This window comes from Colias philodice, chromosome 20 (assembly GCF_061535455.1).
Source record: "Colias philodice isolate Cphi_HAF_F1 chromosome 20, ilColPhil1 Martin Lab GWU primary, whole genome shotgun sequence".
NCBI lineage: Eukaryota > Metazoa > Arthropoda > Insecta > Lepidoptera > Pieridae > Colias > Colias philodice.
This window is the reverse complement of record NC_143105.1, coordinates 4,289,095-4,310,057: the sequence shown is the minus strand read 5'-3', so window position 1 is coordinate 4,310,057 and position 20,963 is coordinate 4,289,095. Positions and strand designations below refer to the sequence as shown.

Genomic DNA, 20,963 nt, shown 5'->3' with positions numbered 1-20,963 from the left:
TAAGTTGCGCCAAATATGTATTATTTTTAAAAAAATATGTAATAGTGATGTTAAACTGAAATCTGTGATTATGAATGTTCCCACCATATTACTCAATAAATACATTTAATTTCTAAAGGTTGTTTTATTTACAAAAAAAAAAAAACAAATTATATCAGTATTTTATTTTATTCCTTTATAAATTACAAAATCACATTTATTTATAAACAGCACACGTGGAGTCTCACATTACAATAATAAATAAAAAGATAATAAAAACAATTATAGAAACGGAATTATTCTTAAATTCTAATATAATGCTTACAGTGGCAACTCTTTAATGTCAACAAAAAGGGTGTTAAAATTGGACCTTAAATAATTATAAATTCTTTACTAAATCAGTTCATTTCACATTTATACTATTTTTTAAAATACTCATCTATTTTATACCAACTTTAGTTTAGTCTGTATGAATAGATAGTATTTTTATAAAGTATAGCATTCAAATTTAAGCAAAATAAAACCATTTATAGAAGAGGTAATATACAAATACCGTTATATAGTTAATAAAATGTCATGTCTATAATAAAAATCACGATTAACTTGTAAAGCGTATGCCTCGTAGAGCTTACAACCTGAAGGGCTTCGTATGCCTAATTTTTACAAATAACAAAAATGTAACAATAATTAATGACTAGGCTTCAGAATGTTCTTGTCAAATTTTGAATTAATAAATTGCATGCTGCTTCTATTTAATTTTATTTACCTACCTATAATTTATATTTTTATAGTTTTAGGTAAGTAAGTATATATACTTTATAGCCATACCACTCCACTTATCATAGGTATAGTACGATAGTTATAAATTAAAATTAATTAATAATTTTCAAACTTGTAACAAAACTTGTTCTTTAATCTCTTTATTGTGAAACTTTCTATAAGATCAATCTAACAAACTAACGACATTGCATTATGTAACTAGTAGAGTATTAATTTGTCATTAAATAATAGTAGTGGAATGTTTTTATCTTAAAAAATAATATAAATCTAAGTTTAATTTAAACCAACAAATGCTGAGACATTAAACGAAACGCATAATTTAAAATGCCGAGAAATGAGTAATACTTTATTACTTATATCAGATTATACTACTCGTCTTAGCAGTCTCATATTAATTAAAAAGCACTTTGTACACTGCTCATTATTGTTACACCTAAGGCAACGGCCTGTTCTAAGAACGAAATTGGACTGTTTCAATCATCTATATATTTTTATACACAAAACTTTTTATACATACATGCGTATAAGTCTAAATTTCGTTTTCTTCTGAGAATATTAAGATTGAAGAAATTTTTCTTTTAATGTTTTTTCATTTTTTAGATCTTTTCCGAAACTTATGTTATTATTTATAGGAGAACAAAAATTACCAATATCAGTTCCTTTATATAAATAGAAACCCTTATTTAATTATTGGGTACGTACAAAATATTACGAGAGCTGACTGTGTTTCAACACATGTTCTTCAGAACATCTTATTATTTCATACTTGTAAACAATTGGAATTTGAGTGCAGTGTTTTTAAAGAATTCAATGCAGAAGAAATATAGCTGTAAATAATAATAGGGAAAACCTACTAATTATAACTAACTATAAATGTGTTGCATAACACAGTCAGATTTCAAATTATTAAGTATCAGATATATTAAATTTTAATACCTTGAATATATTTTCTCCTACATAATTATATGAAGGTGAGCACCGTTCATCTAAATATTCGTTAATTTGTTCATAATTTCTGGTCACGTTACTTTACAGGCTTGTTGTTTCTTAACAATTTACTATGAGTTATATTTACCTAAATATGTACCTCACTATATAAGTACAATTATTATGTAATGGTATCGGGTGTATTCTATTGTTTTATTTTTATCGAGTATCAATTAAATATTAACCTAATTATCTTTATATATATAATCCAGCGATATAATTAAATGAAAACAAAATATTACAACTTGCATACTGAAGATAAAAATAATTAAAATCTTCCAAAACCTATCGCACACAACGGACCTAAAGTTAATCTCACTTATACGTATTTAATTGTATATATATAATATTTAAGTGCTTTAGAATAAAACTATGCGTTAAAAAGTTCATCGTAATTGCAAAAAAAATATGGAAAGCCATCTGCACCATACATCAATTAAAACACAATTGTTTATAAAACTATTATCATTAAGTGGCTACAAACAACCCTTCCTACACCTTTACACATAATAGACCAAGCCTGAGTCCCGTAACCGTGACCAGCCCTACACTCAGAGCTCGTCGTACGAGGAGCTGTCGCGGTCGTCGAAGCGCGCTCCCCAGCGCTCCCCGCGATCCCCGCGCTCCCAGCGATCCCCGCGGGAGCTCAGCAGCGACTCGGTATCCTCGTCCTGCTGCGGCTGCGGGAACACCATCGCGTCGCCCAAACTATAGCACAAGCCCCTTTATACTCAGTCGTTTTGTGCCAACGTTGTGGAAGTGAAAGGAAATGATGTGCAAGCGATTTGGTGTACATGAAATACTTATAAATGTTCTCTTAGCCTATGTGTAAGCCAAAATTCTATAGGAGCTATTTCGGTACGACGTCTAGCGATTTCTTATTCACTAACACAAGCACTCTAAATCACACCTACACTAAATGCCTGCTAATTGTAGCATGCAAAAGGACACAAATCTCTCTCTTTAGGGGGTACAAAGAAGTGAATGACATAATTTTGAAAAAATCTCGACTCGATGCTGATGAATGAAAAGCGTATATTATTTGGAAGGATTTTATTTAAATATAAACATAATAATAATATAACGAAAGTAAATTGTGAAAGTGTGTTTTCCTTATACTATTTGCGGGACGGTCCTCCCCCGTCGGGGGCAAAGTCTCCATCTCTCAGTCTCGTGTGCCATCTCCACGCTAAAATCCAATAAAACCTCATTCGAAATTGACCTCTATTGCTTTGTGACAAAGTGACAAATCGGTAAGTTATAAATTAGTGTTCAATTCGGTTGCTTCTAGTGTAACACTCTCTTTGTCTATGTAGACTATAACTATACTAACTATAACAGGCTAAAATTTTTAATTTTATACAAGTTGCTACTGCTTGTTTAGGTACTATTCTAGATATTATGTCAATGTTACCATAGAAGCATCCGATGTTTTCGGACTGAGAGAGATTGAATAAAATAAAATAAAAATCCTTATACGCCTCCAAAAGTGTATCTCTATAATTGAGTTCTTTTAAAGCTGTGTAAATAAAAAAGCATGATTGGTTATTGTGTGTATTTTCGTTTATACATCACACAGACGAAATCTGTTGCCAATTGTGTTATAGACATTTGAATGCATCCATTTGCTTGCTTGTTCAACTATCGTTCTCTCTGCGAAGCAAAGCGTCTCTCTATATCTGACTGTCGTCAAAGCGTGTACTGGCGTATAAAAAAATAAAAGAAATAAAAAAGGAACAAAACATTTATTGTGCACAAAAAAACTTACAAAATATATCCAGTATTACACTATAGCATTATCAGTCTTGTGTGTTGTATAGAGCTCGAAAATAAATGCATAAGCTAATGCGTTATTTTACATTAAAATTCGTTGTAATTCACGACCTCGGGTCACATATCTTGAGTATAAAAATATATCGAATCTGTTACCTAACTGGTATTGGACACAAGTATGCAAAACTATACAATTTCGTATAAATTGGAATATAAATTGGAAGACATTCATTTTAAATTTTGTATAATAATAGCATTAAAAATAATTAAAAAAATGTACGGAATATTCAAGACCTTATCATATTAAAAGAGCATGTATAAAAAATAACAACATTTTGGCATAATATATTGGCAAGGTATTGAGTTGCTTTTACATAGCACTAGCTTAAATCTCAAATCTGCCTCGTTAATTAAGTAGAACTGCAATAATAAGTGCAAAAATGCACATTTTTACTCAATACCGTTTCAAGAATTTGAAGTCACAACTGAAATTCTAAATAACACCCACGTTTTCACAACACTACAGTAGAATATTACTAATGACTATCGTCGAATCAAAATAATTATTAACGATTTTATTATCTACAAACGTAATTTTATCTACAATAATTAAAGTTCTCGACTAAAAAATTAAGAAAATACAAATAATTTTTATTCGCATACAAACTACTATAGGTATGCCATTCAACGTTTCTATTATATGAAATCTTATGAAAAATAGTACAACGTACAGACATCACAAGTATTCTGTGTATTAATCACATAAACAATTATAAAACTGTGCACACATACATTTAAATATACCTCGTATTTACTCAAAAATCTATTTATTACCATGGAACCCATCTACTGACCAAAATAAATAGCGCGATCTATAAGTTAAACTATATTTATAAAAGTCACGTCAAATCCCAAAACATCACAAACGAGACGCACACAGGCAACCGTGAATGCGTTAAAATATTATAACGCAAATGTAAACTAGCAATCAAAAGTGGGATGGCAATAATATAAAATAACCATTGATATACTATAAATAGTTAAACTCACAATCGTATAAAACTTTCATTGAAAATAGCACCTCATTACATTACAGTAATGTTCAAAGTCATTAGCAAACTCTGCCTTATACTCGCGCAGGCAGAGTTTAGCTTCGAACAACTTTTGCGCGATTGTGAGTCTATTTATTTATCGTACAACAAAAATAACAGAAAGTTTGAAAGGCACGCCTATAGCGATCGCATTTTTATTCTCAAGGTATGTGCGTCATGTGCGTTTGCTCTGACCTTGAGCGCGTGATGCCCATAGATTCGTACCCGTGCGTCTCTTGCGGCGTCGTGAACGTTTGCAGCTGGTGCTCGCGACGCACGGGAAATTCGCACCCGTCTCCTAGGCTATGGATGTAAATAGCGTTTACATTTGCGTGTACTGTGCACGCCCGTCGCATAGTACGCTCCGACGTTCGCCATTCATGTACCATGCTTGTTTAGTGACTATTCATTTGTTACGATCTCGTTTTGTGAGTGTGAAATGCAAAAGGAATACGAAGCTACTATGATTGTTATGACAAACTAAAGTTCGTAAATTCAGTCGGTTGTTAGTATTCAGTTTGTTCGTTAACTAAGTAAGCATTATCAAGGGTCATTCATATTATGGAAACATACTAGACAAACCGAACCTGCTGCTGCTATGTCATGCATAATATAACTCAAACTGTAGTTTTGTAGTCTCCCAGGATAGTAAATGTACCTACTATTTGTATGTATACATAATCTGCATATATACTTAATTAATAAACATACATAATACATATATTATATAGTGATTATAGGTACATAATAAATAAATAATATTCAAAAATAAAAATATACATATTACAATAAAGTTCAAATAGGCATAGCGCGCGTAATGAAGTGAAATGCATGATTTACATTCAAAGACTTATTTCATATTTTAACACTCATGAAACAGGCATTCTTTCAATCACTCAGCAATTAGTACAATAATAACACATAATATGTACTTATAAAATGATACACATATATTAGTAAAGATGGAGTCGAGGATGAATAAACATACATAGATAAATAATATTAGTCAAATTACGTGCTTAATGAACCATCACATACGAAAAACAACGGTCACTAATATAAAATACACTCCGTTCAAAAAACGCCACAAAATGTTACGTCATTCACTTCTTTTTACACACGCAACATGCACACACAGTTGATGCAATTATAATAATTTTGTACACAAAAACACCAATAAAAATATATTACTAATAAAACCTCCAATTGAATTAAAATCTGTATAAAAAATTATCCCAATCAGACTACACATTTAGCTATTTCAGATATTCCCCATTAAAAATTATGACTAACATTAAAATTTTCACACCTAGTCAAGTCTAGACTACTACACGTACTAGCTAGCCTATAGTGTGGTGAGTATCAAATTATATAATATTTTGACCATAACATTCTATAAACAAGTACACTCACAATTATTACCTATAAGGTCGTCAAAAAGTGTCCGAACGGCCTTGTATAAAACATACACTGAAGTTAAGACCTTATTGCTTGGTGATAAAGTTTAAAGTCCAATATATCACTCATTAGAAAACTCTGCCTAATACACGCGTAGGCAGAGTTTTTTTCGGACAATTTTTGAGCGTGATTTTGAGTCTAGTTGTTTATAGTCACGATTTCGACGATTCCAAAGCTCATCTGAAAGTCTAGTTGAGTTGAGTTTCAGTGTGAGTTGAAGCTCATCTAAAAAAAGTGGTTTAGTTGAGTTTGAGTTTGAGTGTGTGTGTTACCTGGTGAATACGGGCAGCAGCCACAGGTTGGGGCTGTTGCCGAACACCTCCTTGAAGTTATTGTACGCGCCGAGAGAAAAGCCGTTCTTGTCAGCGCCACCTCGGAACATTGGCGCTCGGAACGCTTCTGAAAATTTCATTTCGACACAACTATGAGGCCGTACATCACTTGATGTTTTTTTTTTGCATTTTTAACCCCCCCCCCCTCTCCCTGGTGATACGTGTCGAGGTTTAAGCTTAAGGTTTAAGGGGTGGGGCCCTCCCTATATCAAGTAAATTTTTTCGTACCTGAAATGAAACTATTTTAATTTTAAAAGGGTCATGTAACGCCGCTTCTCGGTTGAGTATCGCGCGCTTGACGAACAAATAAATTCACGTGATATATTACCTAAACATAGTATCATCTATGTATTAAAAGGCTCGTGTACTTGAAGGAAATTGCTTTTACTAAATTCTAAGTAACTTAATACATTACTCGTATTTTCCTTATACATTGTTATTTGCTATATTTAAATTATACTGCTACTTATCAATGACATATTTTAATAAAATAACAGTAATTCACATATCCGTACAGTATGTACCTACAGCAACATTTTAATCTAATCTAAAATGTCACCGATCTACAGACTAAAAACATTACGACCATAGATAACAAACGCAACGTCTACAGACTAAAAATATTATGACCATAGATAACAAACGCAACGTCTACAGATTATATAGCAAGTTACCACTGATCATGGTTTTAAGCATAGAATTTATTATCTGTCCCGTCGGACTGCCCGTGCGGTTGTATGACACAAGCATATCTGAAACCAAACTCTTATTTAATACTTAAAATCATGATCAAATGGTGTATAGTTATATAGATTTTATGCTTATACAGCATGATAAAATGTATATTGTTAAATAGCAATAATTATTATTACAAAAGATATCTAGAATTTAAAAATGTTGAGCTGTTATTAAACTTATAAGACTATGATTATTATTTATGTGCTGTTTTTTTTCCTTTATTCGCAAATAATCGCATTGCGAAAAAAAAACAAATATTTTTGTTTACAAATAAGTATGTGAACACGTACATACCAAAAACACAAAAATTGTGCATCACGCTTTAATAACTGGGTAACATGGAAATACAGACCTTTTGCTAGATACCTAACTCTTAATAAGTAAATGGCCTCCACTTGGCACTTAGAATATTATTATAAAATATAAATGCTGTCTGGCAAGAACTTAATAAAAGCCCAAACAAAAGCACTATACTAAGACCCGTATACTCACCCAAAGTTGTCCTATTATGCGTGACCAAGTAACAGTGGTAGCCGAACAGCGAGCCGAGCGAAATGGCGAACATTAGCGCCACGAAGAACGCAAACACAATGTGGTACCTCCCCGCACTGCCCGGCGCGCCAAAATCACCCTGTATTTAATAAAAAATTAAAAAAAAATCAAACATTATCCTAAAAACACCACTCTGTATATAATGAACAATTAATAAAATATATAAGAAATCGCTTGTGTTGTGGATTATTTGATTGTTCATCTGATTTTTTTTTATTATTTAACTATGTCACTATATGGTGTAAAGCAAAGTCGCTCCCCGCGGCTGTCTGCATGTATGTAGGGTCAACCGGGGCAAATGCAACTAAAAAATAACAAGTTTCAAGTTTGATCGGTTGCAGTTATCTCCTTTTATATTTGGTCATTTATTTGACCCATTTATTGTTTTTTGTATTTATTCAAGATTATTTTAAACCAATCAAGCAATACAGTAGTCTTATAAATAACTGGTAGTGAGAATATTTCCTAAAATTGGTAGAAAAAGTTACATTAACCCCTAGTCGGGGGTAAATGCAACTAACTGCCATAGCTCTTCTTCTATTTCATATAAAACAACGAATATAGAATATATTTATGAGATTTCATGTTATTCATAGGATTTTGAACTGGATTACCGTGTAGCAAGGACGAGTTTTCAGGAAAAATCTTATTTTTCTGATTGTGGGGCAAATGCAACTATTTGTTAGAGAATTAGTGTGGGGAATGCAAAAAACTTATTCATCGATATATTTTTATTATTCTATATATATATATATATATATACAATAACGTTATCTATACAATAACGTTGCGATCGTAGATGGCGCCGCATTATTTAGAGGAAAAAAAATTAAATCGCAACAAAAAAAAATAACAGTGTACTACCTACTAAGTCAATTTTAGTTTTTGGTCAGAACAAATAATATTCTTTGTGTTAAATATTGTTAAAAACGTAAACCAAACAAAATACGTTTATTAGTTAATCAACCGTTTACTAAAAATTACTTGAACAATCACAGAACTATCCTACCTATCGTTTTTAGTTACTTATATTCTTTAACCACGCTTTATCTAATTTGAATTTTACTTATGAACCCGTCTCTGGGTATAATATCGAAGAAATAATCGATGGTTCTTCTTTAATTAATCATAAAGAAAGTATATTTTGACTACAAAGAAGGATACATAATAAAAATATCGACACTGTCACATCACTAGTGTTTTTAGTTTCATACAAAAATATAAGGGGCTATTGTAACTAACCTCACAGTTGCAATAACCCCACAGTGAAATTTTCATGAGGCAATTGTAACTGCATCAATAACACAAAATAGAGTCAACTAACGCACTAAAAATATAAATGAAATAAGCTTAACGGCTTGTGATAATCGTGTCCAATCAAAAACACCTGCAAAAAATCACTCCTAAACAATTTTTTCGTCTGCAAAACTCGACACCTGTTTTTACGCACACCAACTTCAAAATAGCGGATTGACAAAATGGCCTATCAATCAAATAGTTTTCATCGTAGGGGCACCATCTATTACTTGTAAGATTTATTAGTCGTTGAGTTATTGAATCATAGGTGGCGATTTATTACAACAACTCTAATAAATTAGTTATGATAACTAGTTGCCATAGCCCCATAGTTGCATTTGCCCCGGTTGACCCTATACTTAGTTTAAATTATAAAATTAAAATAATTGTATGCCAATTGTTGGCGAATTGTGCGGACGTGAAATTTATTATAACTTTGCTTTGTAACCACAATTCATACAAATAAATCATTTCATTTCATTTCATTTCATTAGATCTTTAAAACTACAAAACGGATTTTGATTCAGATTTTTTTATTAGACAGTGTGTTTCAAGAGGAAGGTTCTAGAATTTATTTATTAGGTTTAGACAAAGCGGACGAAGCCGCGGGCGGAAAGATAGTTAAAGATTATTCTTTATTATTATAATTCATTACAATTAAATATGTACTTTGATTCAAAAGTCATAAGCGCAGGAAATATCAGTCTATTGCTTGCTTGTTATGTTACTCTACTTCACGTAAGATAATCGATACAGTTTTTACACATAGGTGTTGATAATTATGATGTAAACGGAGGAAAATGTTATCACACATTTTAAGTATATGTTGATAACAGGTGACGTTTATTATAATCATATGGAAAGGGATATCCTATAAACTAGCCACAAACTTTTAAATATTTAATAGCTTATTACTGGCACGCGATACATTTCTGTGTCAAGGTTTAAGTTGGCATGGTCAATTTATTAATTAAAGCGACACCTCAATGAAGAATTGTTTAAAGAGAATAATTAAGTAATCTATCTTAATTTTCCTTCAACATCTTTATAATTTTTATGACAGTAATTTACTGTTCAGTTTGCTCTCGCATCATATGTATTGCCCCGGGATAAAAACAATAAGAAAGGCTTTGTCAACCAGGCATATTCACAATATAGGCTATATTTATAACAATAATCTGTGAAGTGTGAACATTTTATCATATAATCTATACTAATATTATAAAGCTGAAGAGTTTGTTTGTTACTACTAGTCCAATTTGAAAATTCTTACGGTGTTAGATAGCTCATTTATCGAGAAAGGCTATAGGTTATAAATATAATATATCATCACGCTACGAACAACAGGAGTGGAGCCACGCGGGTGAAACCGCGCGGAGCAGCTAGTCATTTATATAATCAGTTTAGTAGTTGATTATATCCATAACGAGCTTTAATAAAATGTAATCTTTCCTCTTAATTAGCATAGCAAAGCGTGAATGTGAAGTTAAATATTCATATGACTAATGAGACTTAATACCAGTTAAAAACTTCTGGGTGTGTCCTGTTTATCTTATTTGTCAATTTAATAGTAGTATGAAAATATCAGCCACAAACGGGCTATCGGCGACTTTATCAGTGAGTCATCAAATTACTTAGAATACATTACAATAATATATGCATGGATAATCTTAATACATTTATGTTCTGATATAGTGTAAATTGTCCGACTTGTGTATTAGGTTAATCTCTACTGATATGTGAATTATCTCACAGAGTACACTGATATTTTGTTTAAACAAAAGATAAAAAAAAGTCAGAGGCTGTGAAATTGCACGCATAGAAAAGCAGAACGTTGAAATCTGTGAAAAAACTACCAACTACCTAAAATCTACTTCAGGCGTAAATGGAAGCAAATTAGTAATTAACAATTAATTCATTAATATTGATATTACATATAATAATTATCACTAATAGCATTTTAATTAATGCACCAATTAATTATTAAAACTATAATTAAAGTACTAATTAAACATTATCTATATTGCATAAAGCGTTCCACATAGTTAATAAAAAAACTACACTAAAAGATATCATCATTCCCACTGCGATTTGAAAAACAAAATTCACATTCGGTTACTTTCTTCTTATCAAGAATCTCTCGTATACTTATTGAACATAGCCCTTTATATGTAAAATAATATACAGGGTTACAGGTTAAGTCGACCTATTCCTGTTAAGAGCGTGTAGTAGGGGTCAAAACAAACTGATTTGATCTTATAATACCATATCCAAAAGTTAGCCATTGAAGAGTTATTGCAATTTTAATTTTTTTCTTGAAAATGCCACTTTATCTTCGCATTTAGCGTTTAATTTTTTATTTTACTTATTTGGTCTGGGTTTTTTTGAGTTTTTATGTAATGGTTGAGTTAAACAATAATTCTCAGCAATAAAAATCCATATCGCTGCAACCAATTCAAAGAAATGGCTTTTAAACTAAAAATAATAACATTAAAGTAATTAAGTTAACTCGTTTTAAACAAAGATATTGAAAAAAATCTCTATGAAAACGTGTCTGCAGATGTTTTTAAAAACATGTGCATGTTCTAAGCTATGTAAAAAGGTATGATAACCTCAGGTAGCATTCGTAGATTCCAAGAAATCGGGGATAAACATGGGACAGTGTTAGTAAAGTACAACATCAGAATAAATTTTGTCATCATTTATTTTTCTTAAAAACTTTACAGTTCCTGCTCAACATGTCTTCCTCTATTGCGAACACATATTCGAAACCTTTTCCGCAGAGAACTCTTGACTACCCCAGTTGTTAATTGGTTCCTCATCTTATTGGCTGCATCGATAATTTTTCATCGTAAAATATCAACAGATGGAATCGGGTTCGGCTCATTGTACACCAGACTCTTCATATGCCCCCATACGTAAAAGCTCATGGGGGTTAGGTCTGGACTTCTAGCCGGCCATGGTATGGGCCCACCTCTTCCAATCCATTTGTTTGGATAGTTGATGTCTAACCATTCTCTAACACTTCTTCTGTAATGTGCAGGGCAGCCATCATGTTGGAACCACATGTCTCTTAACAAAGTCAGGGGTATGTCTTCAAGTAGGTCGCTTAAATGTTGGCGCAGAAAGGTCTCATAATTTTCACCATTTAGGTTGTCCGGAAGGAAGTATGGTCCAATTAATTTATTTGAAATTATCCCCATCTTATCTTAATTATCCCCGTCTTTGTGATTTTTTTGGATTCTTCTTGTTAGGATTGCCACGTGCTTTCGGAGTACGCCCAATAGTGAGCGTTATGGTAGTTTGTGATACCGTCTTGATCAAATTTGGACTCATCTGTCCATACATTTTTTTTTTAAAACGAGAGGTTTTCCAGATCCGCATTCAACATGAATCTACAAAAATCTAGTCTTCTTAAAGGATCACCTTCTTCCATCACGTGCACGGGCGTGTAGTGATATGGGTAATATCCTGAAGTGTACATTGTGAACCATACTTTCCACTGAGACAGACCAAGTTCTCGAGCAACAATGTTTGTTAATGTCGTGGGATCCATTCGAAAAAATCGCTTAATTTCATTTTCCTCTTCGTCTTCCTCATCCCGGACAGATGGCCGACCGACGTCTGTTCGTCGTCTTAGAATCGAACCAGTTTCTCTAAGGCGACGATAGGTCACTTCGAAGACACTAACATCTGGTGCACGACGGTCAGGATAGCGGGTCATGTATTCCGCACGAGCATGTGCAGATACACCTTGACAAAACCCGTAACACATCAAAATGTCAGCATATTCTTCGTTAGTATACGAACTCATCTTGAAAATTCAAATCGCAAGCAAAAATCAAAGTCCAGTTTCGAGCCACGGTCACAGAATCGGAAGAAAATCAGTCCAAAAAGAAAGCCAAGTCGCGTTGTCACAGAGGAGCACAGAAATCGCATCTACTACGGACGAATCACATAAGCAGACTAAAAAATACAAAGCGGCATCCTTCGCCCCATACAGCTTCGTCCATCACCTTGCTCGCTCTGTCCAGTAGGTGGAAGCGAGATAGTTGCAGCGTGTGAGTGACACATCATAATCACGCGCACTATCACGCGGCACAACCCTTTATTGTTCGCATAGGCAGATAATAACTAGACCGATGTTAATGAGCTATTCTAAGAATTATTTCCCCATACCAAGTTTATCCCCGATTTCTTGGAATCTACGAATGCTACCTGAGGTTATCATACCTTTTTACATAGCTAAGAACATGCACATGTTTTTAAAAACATCTGCAGACACATTTTCATAGAGATTTTTTTCAATATCTTTGTTTAAAACGAGTTAACTTAATTACTTTAATGTTATTATTTTTAGTTTAAAAGCCATTTCTTTGAATTGTTTGCAGCGATATGGATTTTTATTGCTGAGAATTATTGTTTAACTCAACCTTTACATAAAAACTCAAAAAAACCCAGACCAAATAAGTAAAATAAAAAATTAAACGCTAAATGCGAAGATAAAGTGGCATTTTCAAGAAAAAAATTAAAATTGCAATAACTCTTCAACGGCTAACTTTTGGATATGGTATTATAAGATCAAATCAGTTTGTTTTGACCCCTACTACACGCTCTTAACAGGAATAGGTCGACTTAACCTGTAACCCTGTATAATAAGAAATAACAATGTGGAACGTCTATACCATGTATATGGCACTACCAATGACTAATTGTATCCTATAAGGTTAAGCTTATTGAATATCTTGTAGTACACATTAATATTACGCATCTACTTATTCATCGTTTCACTACTCATGAATCAATATAATACCTTGTCCTTCACTACATATTATAAAAAAAAAACAAAGTCACTTTCCGCCGTCTGAGTGTCTGTTAGATTTAAAAATTACGCAATAGATTTTGATGGTGTTTCTTGTATAAATAGAGTGATATAAGAGGAAATTTTAAGTATATCATCTATAAGGTTTGAGACAAAGCGGGGGAAGACGTAAGCGGAAAGCTATTAAAAAAAGCAATATGTATATAAATAAATTATAAAATGTTGATGGCCATTGAACTATAGTACTACTTCTACAGGTGTATCTATCGAGCTGAGTTATAAAAGAGGGTTACATCAATAATCTCCATGCATTGCTTAGTAAATGAGCCGGTGTCAATCAGACGATCGCAGTGGGCATGTTTGTATTCCTGATACATCTGCAATTGTCAGCCATAATATACTATACATAATATAACCCATCTAATCTATTTAGGCAATCAAAGTTACACATAACTATCTCTTTCTACCTTATAGAAACATGCTGCAATAGAGCAAGACCAACTGAATTAAAGTTTTCCTTATCTTTTTACTATAATGAAGCAAACTTCAAAGCAAAAGAGATAAGATTATGGGAAAATACGAAATTGCTAAGTCATGGCTTTGTGCTTTAAGCCACATACAGCTATATGTAATCAAAATAAATTATTATAAAATAAACAAAGTCTAATCGCAAAACTAAAATAAATTCAAATCATGATCATTATTTCTTATTTTAAACTAAAGCATTATGTATATTACACTGCTATTAATAACAACCTTTTCATTTATAGCCAATAGCCAATTTAACACTTGATAGCCAATTTGACACTTGAAGTAAATGTACTTAAGTTATCAGCTGACATAGGGCTGATTTTTCAATCCTTGGTTAAAACTTATTCATCAAATAACGTATTAAACTACCATTTCAAAAATCCATTGTAATTGTCCGTATTTGACAGTTCACAGGTGACATTTTAATATGTTCGTGTAATACTTTATTGGACGGATAAATTTTAACCAAGGACTGAAAAATCGGCTCTTAAACTGACAGATAAGAAAAAAGTAAGCTGTGAAGCTCACAATCACAAAATACACAATTTACAAACGTACCTTCCAAAATCGTATGAAGTACGGCAGGCACGTGGACATAATGAAGATACAATACATTAGCGCATATCCAAGGAACAGTATGAAGAACTTGTAGTTGTGGAAGCACACGCAATTGTTGACCCACGGGCAGTGGTGGTCCATCTTGAGCACGCAGCGGGAGCATATGCTGCAGTGGTGTGTGCGATCTGGCTTTACCAGCACACATCGATTGCAGTAGCGGACCGAGCCAGACATTGTTCTGGAATTTGCAATGCTCACTACTATGACGAAATAGTAGCTATGTTACTATTATAAAACACTTTCATAGTCTATGCATACACGGTAGATTTGAGATGGATTAGGTTTAGAGAGTTGTTGTTAAACTTAAATTCTAGCTTCAAAATAAGTAATATTGAATGGTCTCGAAGGAACTATTCCTGTAGCTGTAGCTGCCCTTTCTGACCTGTCTCAAAAATCCACCATGTATACATAGATTATGAAAGTGTTATGTCAAATTACCATAACATAAACTGGTTAGGAATTCAATTTTAGTAGCAAACATTTTGTGCCTAATAAATTTTTTGCCTCAAAATTTGTGTTTTGATTTTTATAATGATGATGATGATGACATTAAGGTGTTCAAAAAGATAGAATCTTTCTATACCCATTACAGGAAAAAAATTTAACAAAGAAATTTAATTATAGAACTAAATCTTTGAGTTATAATAACAATTGGATGGGAAAGATATTATACACAAGAATTTGCCTTAATTTTCTCAATTCTAGCTACTGCAATTATAAAACAACTAACCTTGTTAAAACAGGGATAGTATTAGCAAAATTTTCTAATATTTCTTTTCTGCTTTCCATATTAAAGAATAGCCGGCTGAATTTCCATAAAGCAGATAAGAGTCTAGGATTGAGAAAATTTGCATTATTCTCTTGAGAATAGATAAGTAAAAATTTATGACATACTAGCGGTCCGCCCCGGCTTCGCCCGTGGTACATATTTACGTTTTCTCTACATAAAAACCATCCTCGTACTTTAAGGAATATAATAAAAAAAGAATTATCGAAATCGGTTCAGCCGCTCTCGAGTTATGCGCTTACCAACACATTTTGCGATTCATTTTTATATATAAGATTATTGAAATCCATGCAATGACAAAACATTAGAAAAATTCTAAAAATTACCATGAACAATATAAACAGATATGGGAAAGATTACATACATCATCATACAATCTATACTAACATTATAAAGCTGAAGAGTTTGTTTGTTTGTTTGAACATGCTAATCTCAGGATCTACTGGTCCTATTTGAAAAATTTGTTGTTATTAGATTTTAGATTAGATAGTCCATTTATTGAGGAAGGCTATAGTGTATAAGGCTATGAGCTATATATCATTACATTAAGACCAACAGGAGTGAAGTAATACGGGCGAAACCGCAGAGCGCAGCACGTATTATAGTATATTCAAAAAATAATTAATGAAATTGGTTGAGAATGTGATTTAATCTCAATAAGACACATTCGCCTTGCATTAACTGTGCATATTAATTAATAATTTAATGAATAGTATCATATAATAAATACCTGGTGACGACTGGAAGATCTTTAGCATAGTTCTCTAAAATCAATCTCTGCGCGTCTTCTGTATCCGCACTCAATAACTTTTCTAATTCTTCTTCAGGTAGTTTATACTGAAATTTCACATGTTTCAGTAACAATAATCTATTATACTTATATTATTAAGCTGGAGAGTTTGTTTGTTTGTTTGAACGCGCTAATCTCAGGAAAAAAATCGTTCGGTGTTAGATAGCCTATTTATGGAGGCTATAGGCTATATATCATCACGCTAAGATCAACAGGAGCGTAAACACAGGTAATTATTGTATATTTATTGATTTTACATTGTGTATGATAAGCTAAGAATTTCATTAATGATTTGCTTAATGAGTATTAGATAACAGATAGGTATAGATATTAAAAGTACTGTTCATAACAAATATATTTTGTACATATTATATTGTATTCTTCAATTTATTGAATAATGTTGTAGTTACATATGTTAGCACAAAAAATTTTATAACAGAATTGAAATGATATCTAGTTACATCAAATAAAATAAGAACATTTATATTTCAGACTTATTAATTACATAATATAATAATAAGCATTGAAAGAATGTGACTCTCTGCTATTTATGATTGTTATCATTGATAGTCAATAAATTATAATGGCTAAGTACACTTTCTATTGATAAATGTAGGCCATATTAGATGTCCTTGTTATTGTATAGTATGTGACATGATTTTAGTTATGAGCTTAAGATATTATTTAGTTATACTAGAATTCAAATCAACATTTTCCTAAGTACGCAAATCTGGGTATGTTTATGAATGGATTTGATGTAATTATATCTATCAACAACACAGCAATTTGATCAAATGCTCAAGACACCATGAGATTTTTAACTTAGAAGAACAAAATAAATTGATTAGTTTTTAAATATATAGACACTCACCTTGTCTGGAATTTGTTTTATGTCCGCAAATACAGTTCGCCAATAAGACCAGACAAACATTATAAGTAAAATATGGTATAGCACAAGATAAACACATTGCTGCACTGTACTTTCAATGGTAACTGTAAAAAGATATAAATCAATTTGTTTAATACATATTTTTGTAGTAATTTCCTATAAGAACAGACGAGTTACTCACAAATGCACAATTGAATAACGTATGCATAATAGGACCATGTCACAATAGAAACTATCAACAACACTGGAAGCCATTTTAATGCTCTCCAGCACCACATATTGCACGTTCGGCAACATGCACAATATCCTGAATGTAACACTCTATTATTTTGCACTGATGAAGCCATTTAAAATTAATTTATTACGAATATTATATCCATAGTTCAACCCGAACTGAAAATGACAACTTAAAATGAATTATGAACGAAACGAAAATATGAAAGTTGCGTTTTTCATTGCCATGCATAAATAATAAACAAGAAGAACAAATATTTTCTATAAAAATATCCAATATATTTTGTGTGATGCCAAACTTTTAAACTCCTATCAAATCTCACATAAACGATCTAGGTACTGAATATAATGCATAAAAATCAAAATAAAATGTTGTTTAAATTTCGTTATGTCTGGCTTTTTCTCTTGTCACATTCTGTGGTCACATTTGGCAGCTACTGTCTACTTGCTCTGTGGCTAGTGTGAACTGTGAATTGACTGGTGTTGACTGTTGAGATTCTGCAATAGCGTAAAAATTTTGTTGTATTTATCGTATTTCTAGAAGTTACAAAAAATATTTTTCACCCATAATTAAAATCATGGATGTCAAAGAATGTAACGATTTATCTGAGGAGGTAAGATTATAAATTTACCTGTAAGTAACGGTATTTTATATATCGATTGTTGATGCTAACATGTCGTGTTTTAGAATCAATTCGTTGTGGACGATGTGAGTAAAATTATAAAAGAAGCTATTGAAAATTCAATCGGGGGTACTGCTTATCAGCACAACAAAGTTAGCCAGTGGACTTCGGCTGTCGTAGAATCTTGTTTAGGACAGTTGACAAAACTTCAAAAACCATACAAATACATTGGTAAGTAGATTAGCTGTTGTTCAATTAAATGTTTTAGACGTACGAAGTATGTGTAAATGTAAATAATTAGTAATCATATTCTGGTATGTTTGTACATATTTACACTCACTATCAATAAATGTTAAATTTACATAGCATAAGTAAGGAAATAAAACAAACTTTTTATTGGTAAAATACTGCGGTGAAATTTACAGGTATTAATAAAAATATAACACTATAAATAACAGGATAATAATTATCAAGCCTTTTGTTTTTTGTAAAGTTTTTCTAAGTTTTTTCCAAAGTAATGCATACCAAGGTCATTTTGTATTTGTCATCAAATTCACGAGAATAGTTAATAACTCAGTCCCCGGAATCACAGACACAATAGAAAATCTATTGTGTCGTTGACCGATCGGGCCGTTCGGGGCTCAATGGGTTAACTAACCTTATCCTTTGACTAAACATAAAAGAACTTGTGATAATAATTATTAAGAGAACCCAGATTTATAGGTGTTTTTTGTATAAATGTTAATGCTTGTTCTTTGCTTTTTTTCTTTATTTGTTGGCACATTGTTACTTTCTCATAAATTTTAATAATGTAACTACATACATGAAACATGAACATTCATGTGCTTTTATTGAAACTATATGGCTTACATGTTTGATAAAATTACCATTAATGGAGGTTAAACCAATCCCATCCTACTGTCCTACTAATTTTATAAATGTGAAAGTTTGTGAGGATGTGTGTGTGTGTTTGTTACTCTTTCACGAAAAAACTACTGAACCAATTACAATGAAATTTAGCACACATATAGAGGGTAACTTGGATTAACACATAGAATAGGTTTTATCCCGGAAATCCCACGGGAACGGGAACTACGCAAGTTTTTTTAAAGCTAGTTGATAATAATTTATAGTATAAGTAATCAAATAATTGTCTCCTTTCAGTGACTTGTACAATCATGCAGAAGAATGGCGCTGGACTTCATACAGCATCGTCCTGTTACTGGGACAACAACACAGATGGCTCTTGCACTGTGCGTTGGGAGAACAAGACCATGTACTGTATTGTATCTGTGTTCGGTCTCGGAATCTAGCCATGTTATTACGCAAAAATACTTAACTGTACTCTATATTATTTACGTTTTGTCAAAGCACACAACTTCCAATTCCTAAAATATAAGCAGTACGCATATTTAAAATTGTATTCTTATTTTTTATAACACTCGCTTATTTAGAGATCTAGACGCTTCTAGAATAAAATTAACGAAATAATCTAGCTGATGTGTAGCTTATTAATAATTATACTTATTGTAATTTCTGCTCATTTTTTTTATTTAGTTTTTTTAACAAAAAAATTTTAAGTTAATCAACAATCAAAATTAAAATACTTAGAGAAGTTCTTTGCTTTATCTTAAATTGCAATTAAGTTAATGTAGTCTTCTAATCTTAATTCTAAGTAAGTAGGATATATTTTCATACACAATAAAAAAAAATATTCAAAACCCTTTACGTGTTTTATTTCATTTTGTTCCTCTATTTAGGTATGTTGCGATCGTTCTAGATATAATTTTAAGAGAGTTTTCAAAATTACAACTTCTTACAACTTTAAGTTTCTATTTAAACTAAAACTCAGTAGGCAGCTTTCAAATTAATTAACTTAAAGCACAATAATCTTTGGTAGATTATTAATTTCATAAAGAATATTAATGGTACATTACAACAATTACATCCATTTTTTATATACCTACATAATATTAACAAGCAAGTAAATAAAACGCTGTTTGTTTCACTGATGTCAAAATTAGAATTAAATATAGGAGCATATCTTTAATAAAAAAGAAATTATTATATAGATTACCTACAATAAAAGATACATCGGATCACCTATTGGTCGAGAGGTAACTGGTAATAGGTTGGAAGTTGGAACCTTCGTACTGTCAACTGCATCTGCGTCTGATACATAGGGTAGACAGAAAATTCATAATTATCAGCTCATATTTGTCCACACTGCAGAAACAAGCTTTATAATATGAGTTTTCAGGTAATTTGTTTCGTGATGGCTAATTCCAGGTTGGCAGATGTCTTGGAACTTTTGCTTAAATAGATATAAACTAATTTTCCTCACAGTGCTTGCCTTCACCATTTGAGTTTCGAAGCAGTGGTGCTGCGAATAATGTACAAATGAATTGAAAAATAAATTTGACACACTGATATGAGAAGGAAACTAATATATAAGTATCTAAATCTAATCTCAATGAACATATGGAACGAAGTATCGGGTTAAACTATGCTCGAACCAAGTTTTAAAAATGATTATAATATAGTTAATTACCGATGAAAAGTTATTTCTCTGCACTTTGCCGCATTACTTGAATTATTAGTGCAATATCGTAACACACTCGAGGGCATATTTGATGATTTTCATGGTTTTTGCTTTATAACAAACAAGACATGAACGCGACCA

General features: G+C 31.9%; 2 protein-coding genes across 5 annotated transcripts; one reads left to right on the top strand and one right to left on the bottom strand.

Annotated features, from left to right (window-relative positions):
* Nucleotides 1-164: 164 nt before the first annotated feature.
* Nucleotides 165-17,859, bottom strand: LOC149479370 (palmitoyltransferase ZDHHC2-like). Of its 4 annotated transcripts, none has more exons than XM_089707963.1 (8): nucleotides 17,605-17,859; nucleotides 17,406-17,527; nucleotides 16,475-16,581; nucleotides 14,898-15,135; nucleotides 7,631-7,769; nucleotides 6,341-6,467; nucleotides 4,806-4,913; nucleotides 165-2,454 (listed from the first exon to the last, which is right to left on the bottom strand). In XM_089707963.1, the coding sequence occupies exons 1-8, from the start codon at nucleotides 17,768-17,770 to the stop codon at nucleotides 2,298-2,300; spliced, it is 1,164 nt and encodes a 387-aa protein (XP_089564089.1). In that variant the 5' UTR covers nucleotides 17,771-17,859; the 3' UTR covers nucleotides 165-2,297. The 4 variants fall into 4 exon arrangements, with proteins under 4 accessions (XP_089564089.1, XP_089564087.1, XP_089564086.1 ...); XM_089707960.1 differs by lacking the exon at nucleotides 165-2,454 and adding an exon at nucleotides 2,785-2,935 and having other exon boundaries at nucleotides 17,605-17,857; XM_089707961.1 differs by lacking the exon at nucleotides 4,806-4,913 and having other exon boundaries at nucleotides 166-2,454; nucleotides 17,605-17,858.
* Nucleotides 17,860-18,108: 249 nt separating this feature from the next.
* Dlc90F (dynein light chain 90F) lies at nucleotides 18,109-19,998 on the top strand. Its single transcript, XM_089708212.1, has 3 exons — nucleotides 18,109-18,271; nucleotides 18,346-18,511; nucleotides 19,445-19,998. Exons 1-3 carry the CDS (start codon nucleotides 18,236-18,238, stop codon nucleotides 19,591-19,593), a joined length of 351 nt encoding a protein of 116 aa, XP_089564338.1. The 5' UTR covers nucleotides 18,109-18,235; the 3' UTR covers nucleotides 19,594-19,998.
* The last annotated feature ends 965 nt before the right edge of the window (nucleotides 19,999-20,963 follow it).

Excerpts from the sequence above, each read along its gene's own strand:
- LOC149479370 (XM_089707963.1), bottom strand. The coding sequence starts at position 17,770 with ATGGCTTCATCAGTGCAAAATAATAGAGTGTTACATTCAGGATATTGT. Across the intron at positions 16,582-17,405 it reads TAAAACAAATTCCAGACAAG|TATAAACTACCTGAAGAAGA; the intron begins GTGAGTGTCTAT and ends GTGAAATTTCAG. Across the intron at positions 7,770-14,897 it reads ACTTCATACGATTTTGGAAG|GGTGATTTTGGCGCGCCGGG; the intron begins GTACGTTTGTAA and ends TATTAAATACAG.
- Dlc90F (XM_089708212.1), top strand. The coding sequence starts at position 18,236 with ATGGATGTCAAAGAATGTAACGATTTATCTGAGGAG. Across the intron at positions 18,272-18,345 it reads GTAACGATTTATCTGAGGAG|AATCAATTCGTTGTGGACGA; the intron begins GTAAGATTATAA and ends GTCGTGTTTTAG. Across the intron at positions 18,512-19,444 it reads AAAACCATACAAATACATTG|TGACTTGTACAATCATGCAG; the intron begins GTAAGTAGATTA and ends GTCTCCTTTCAG.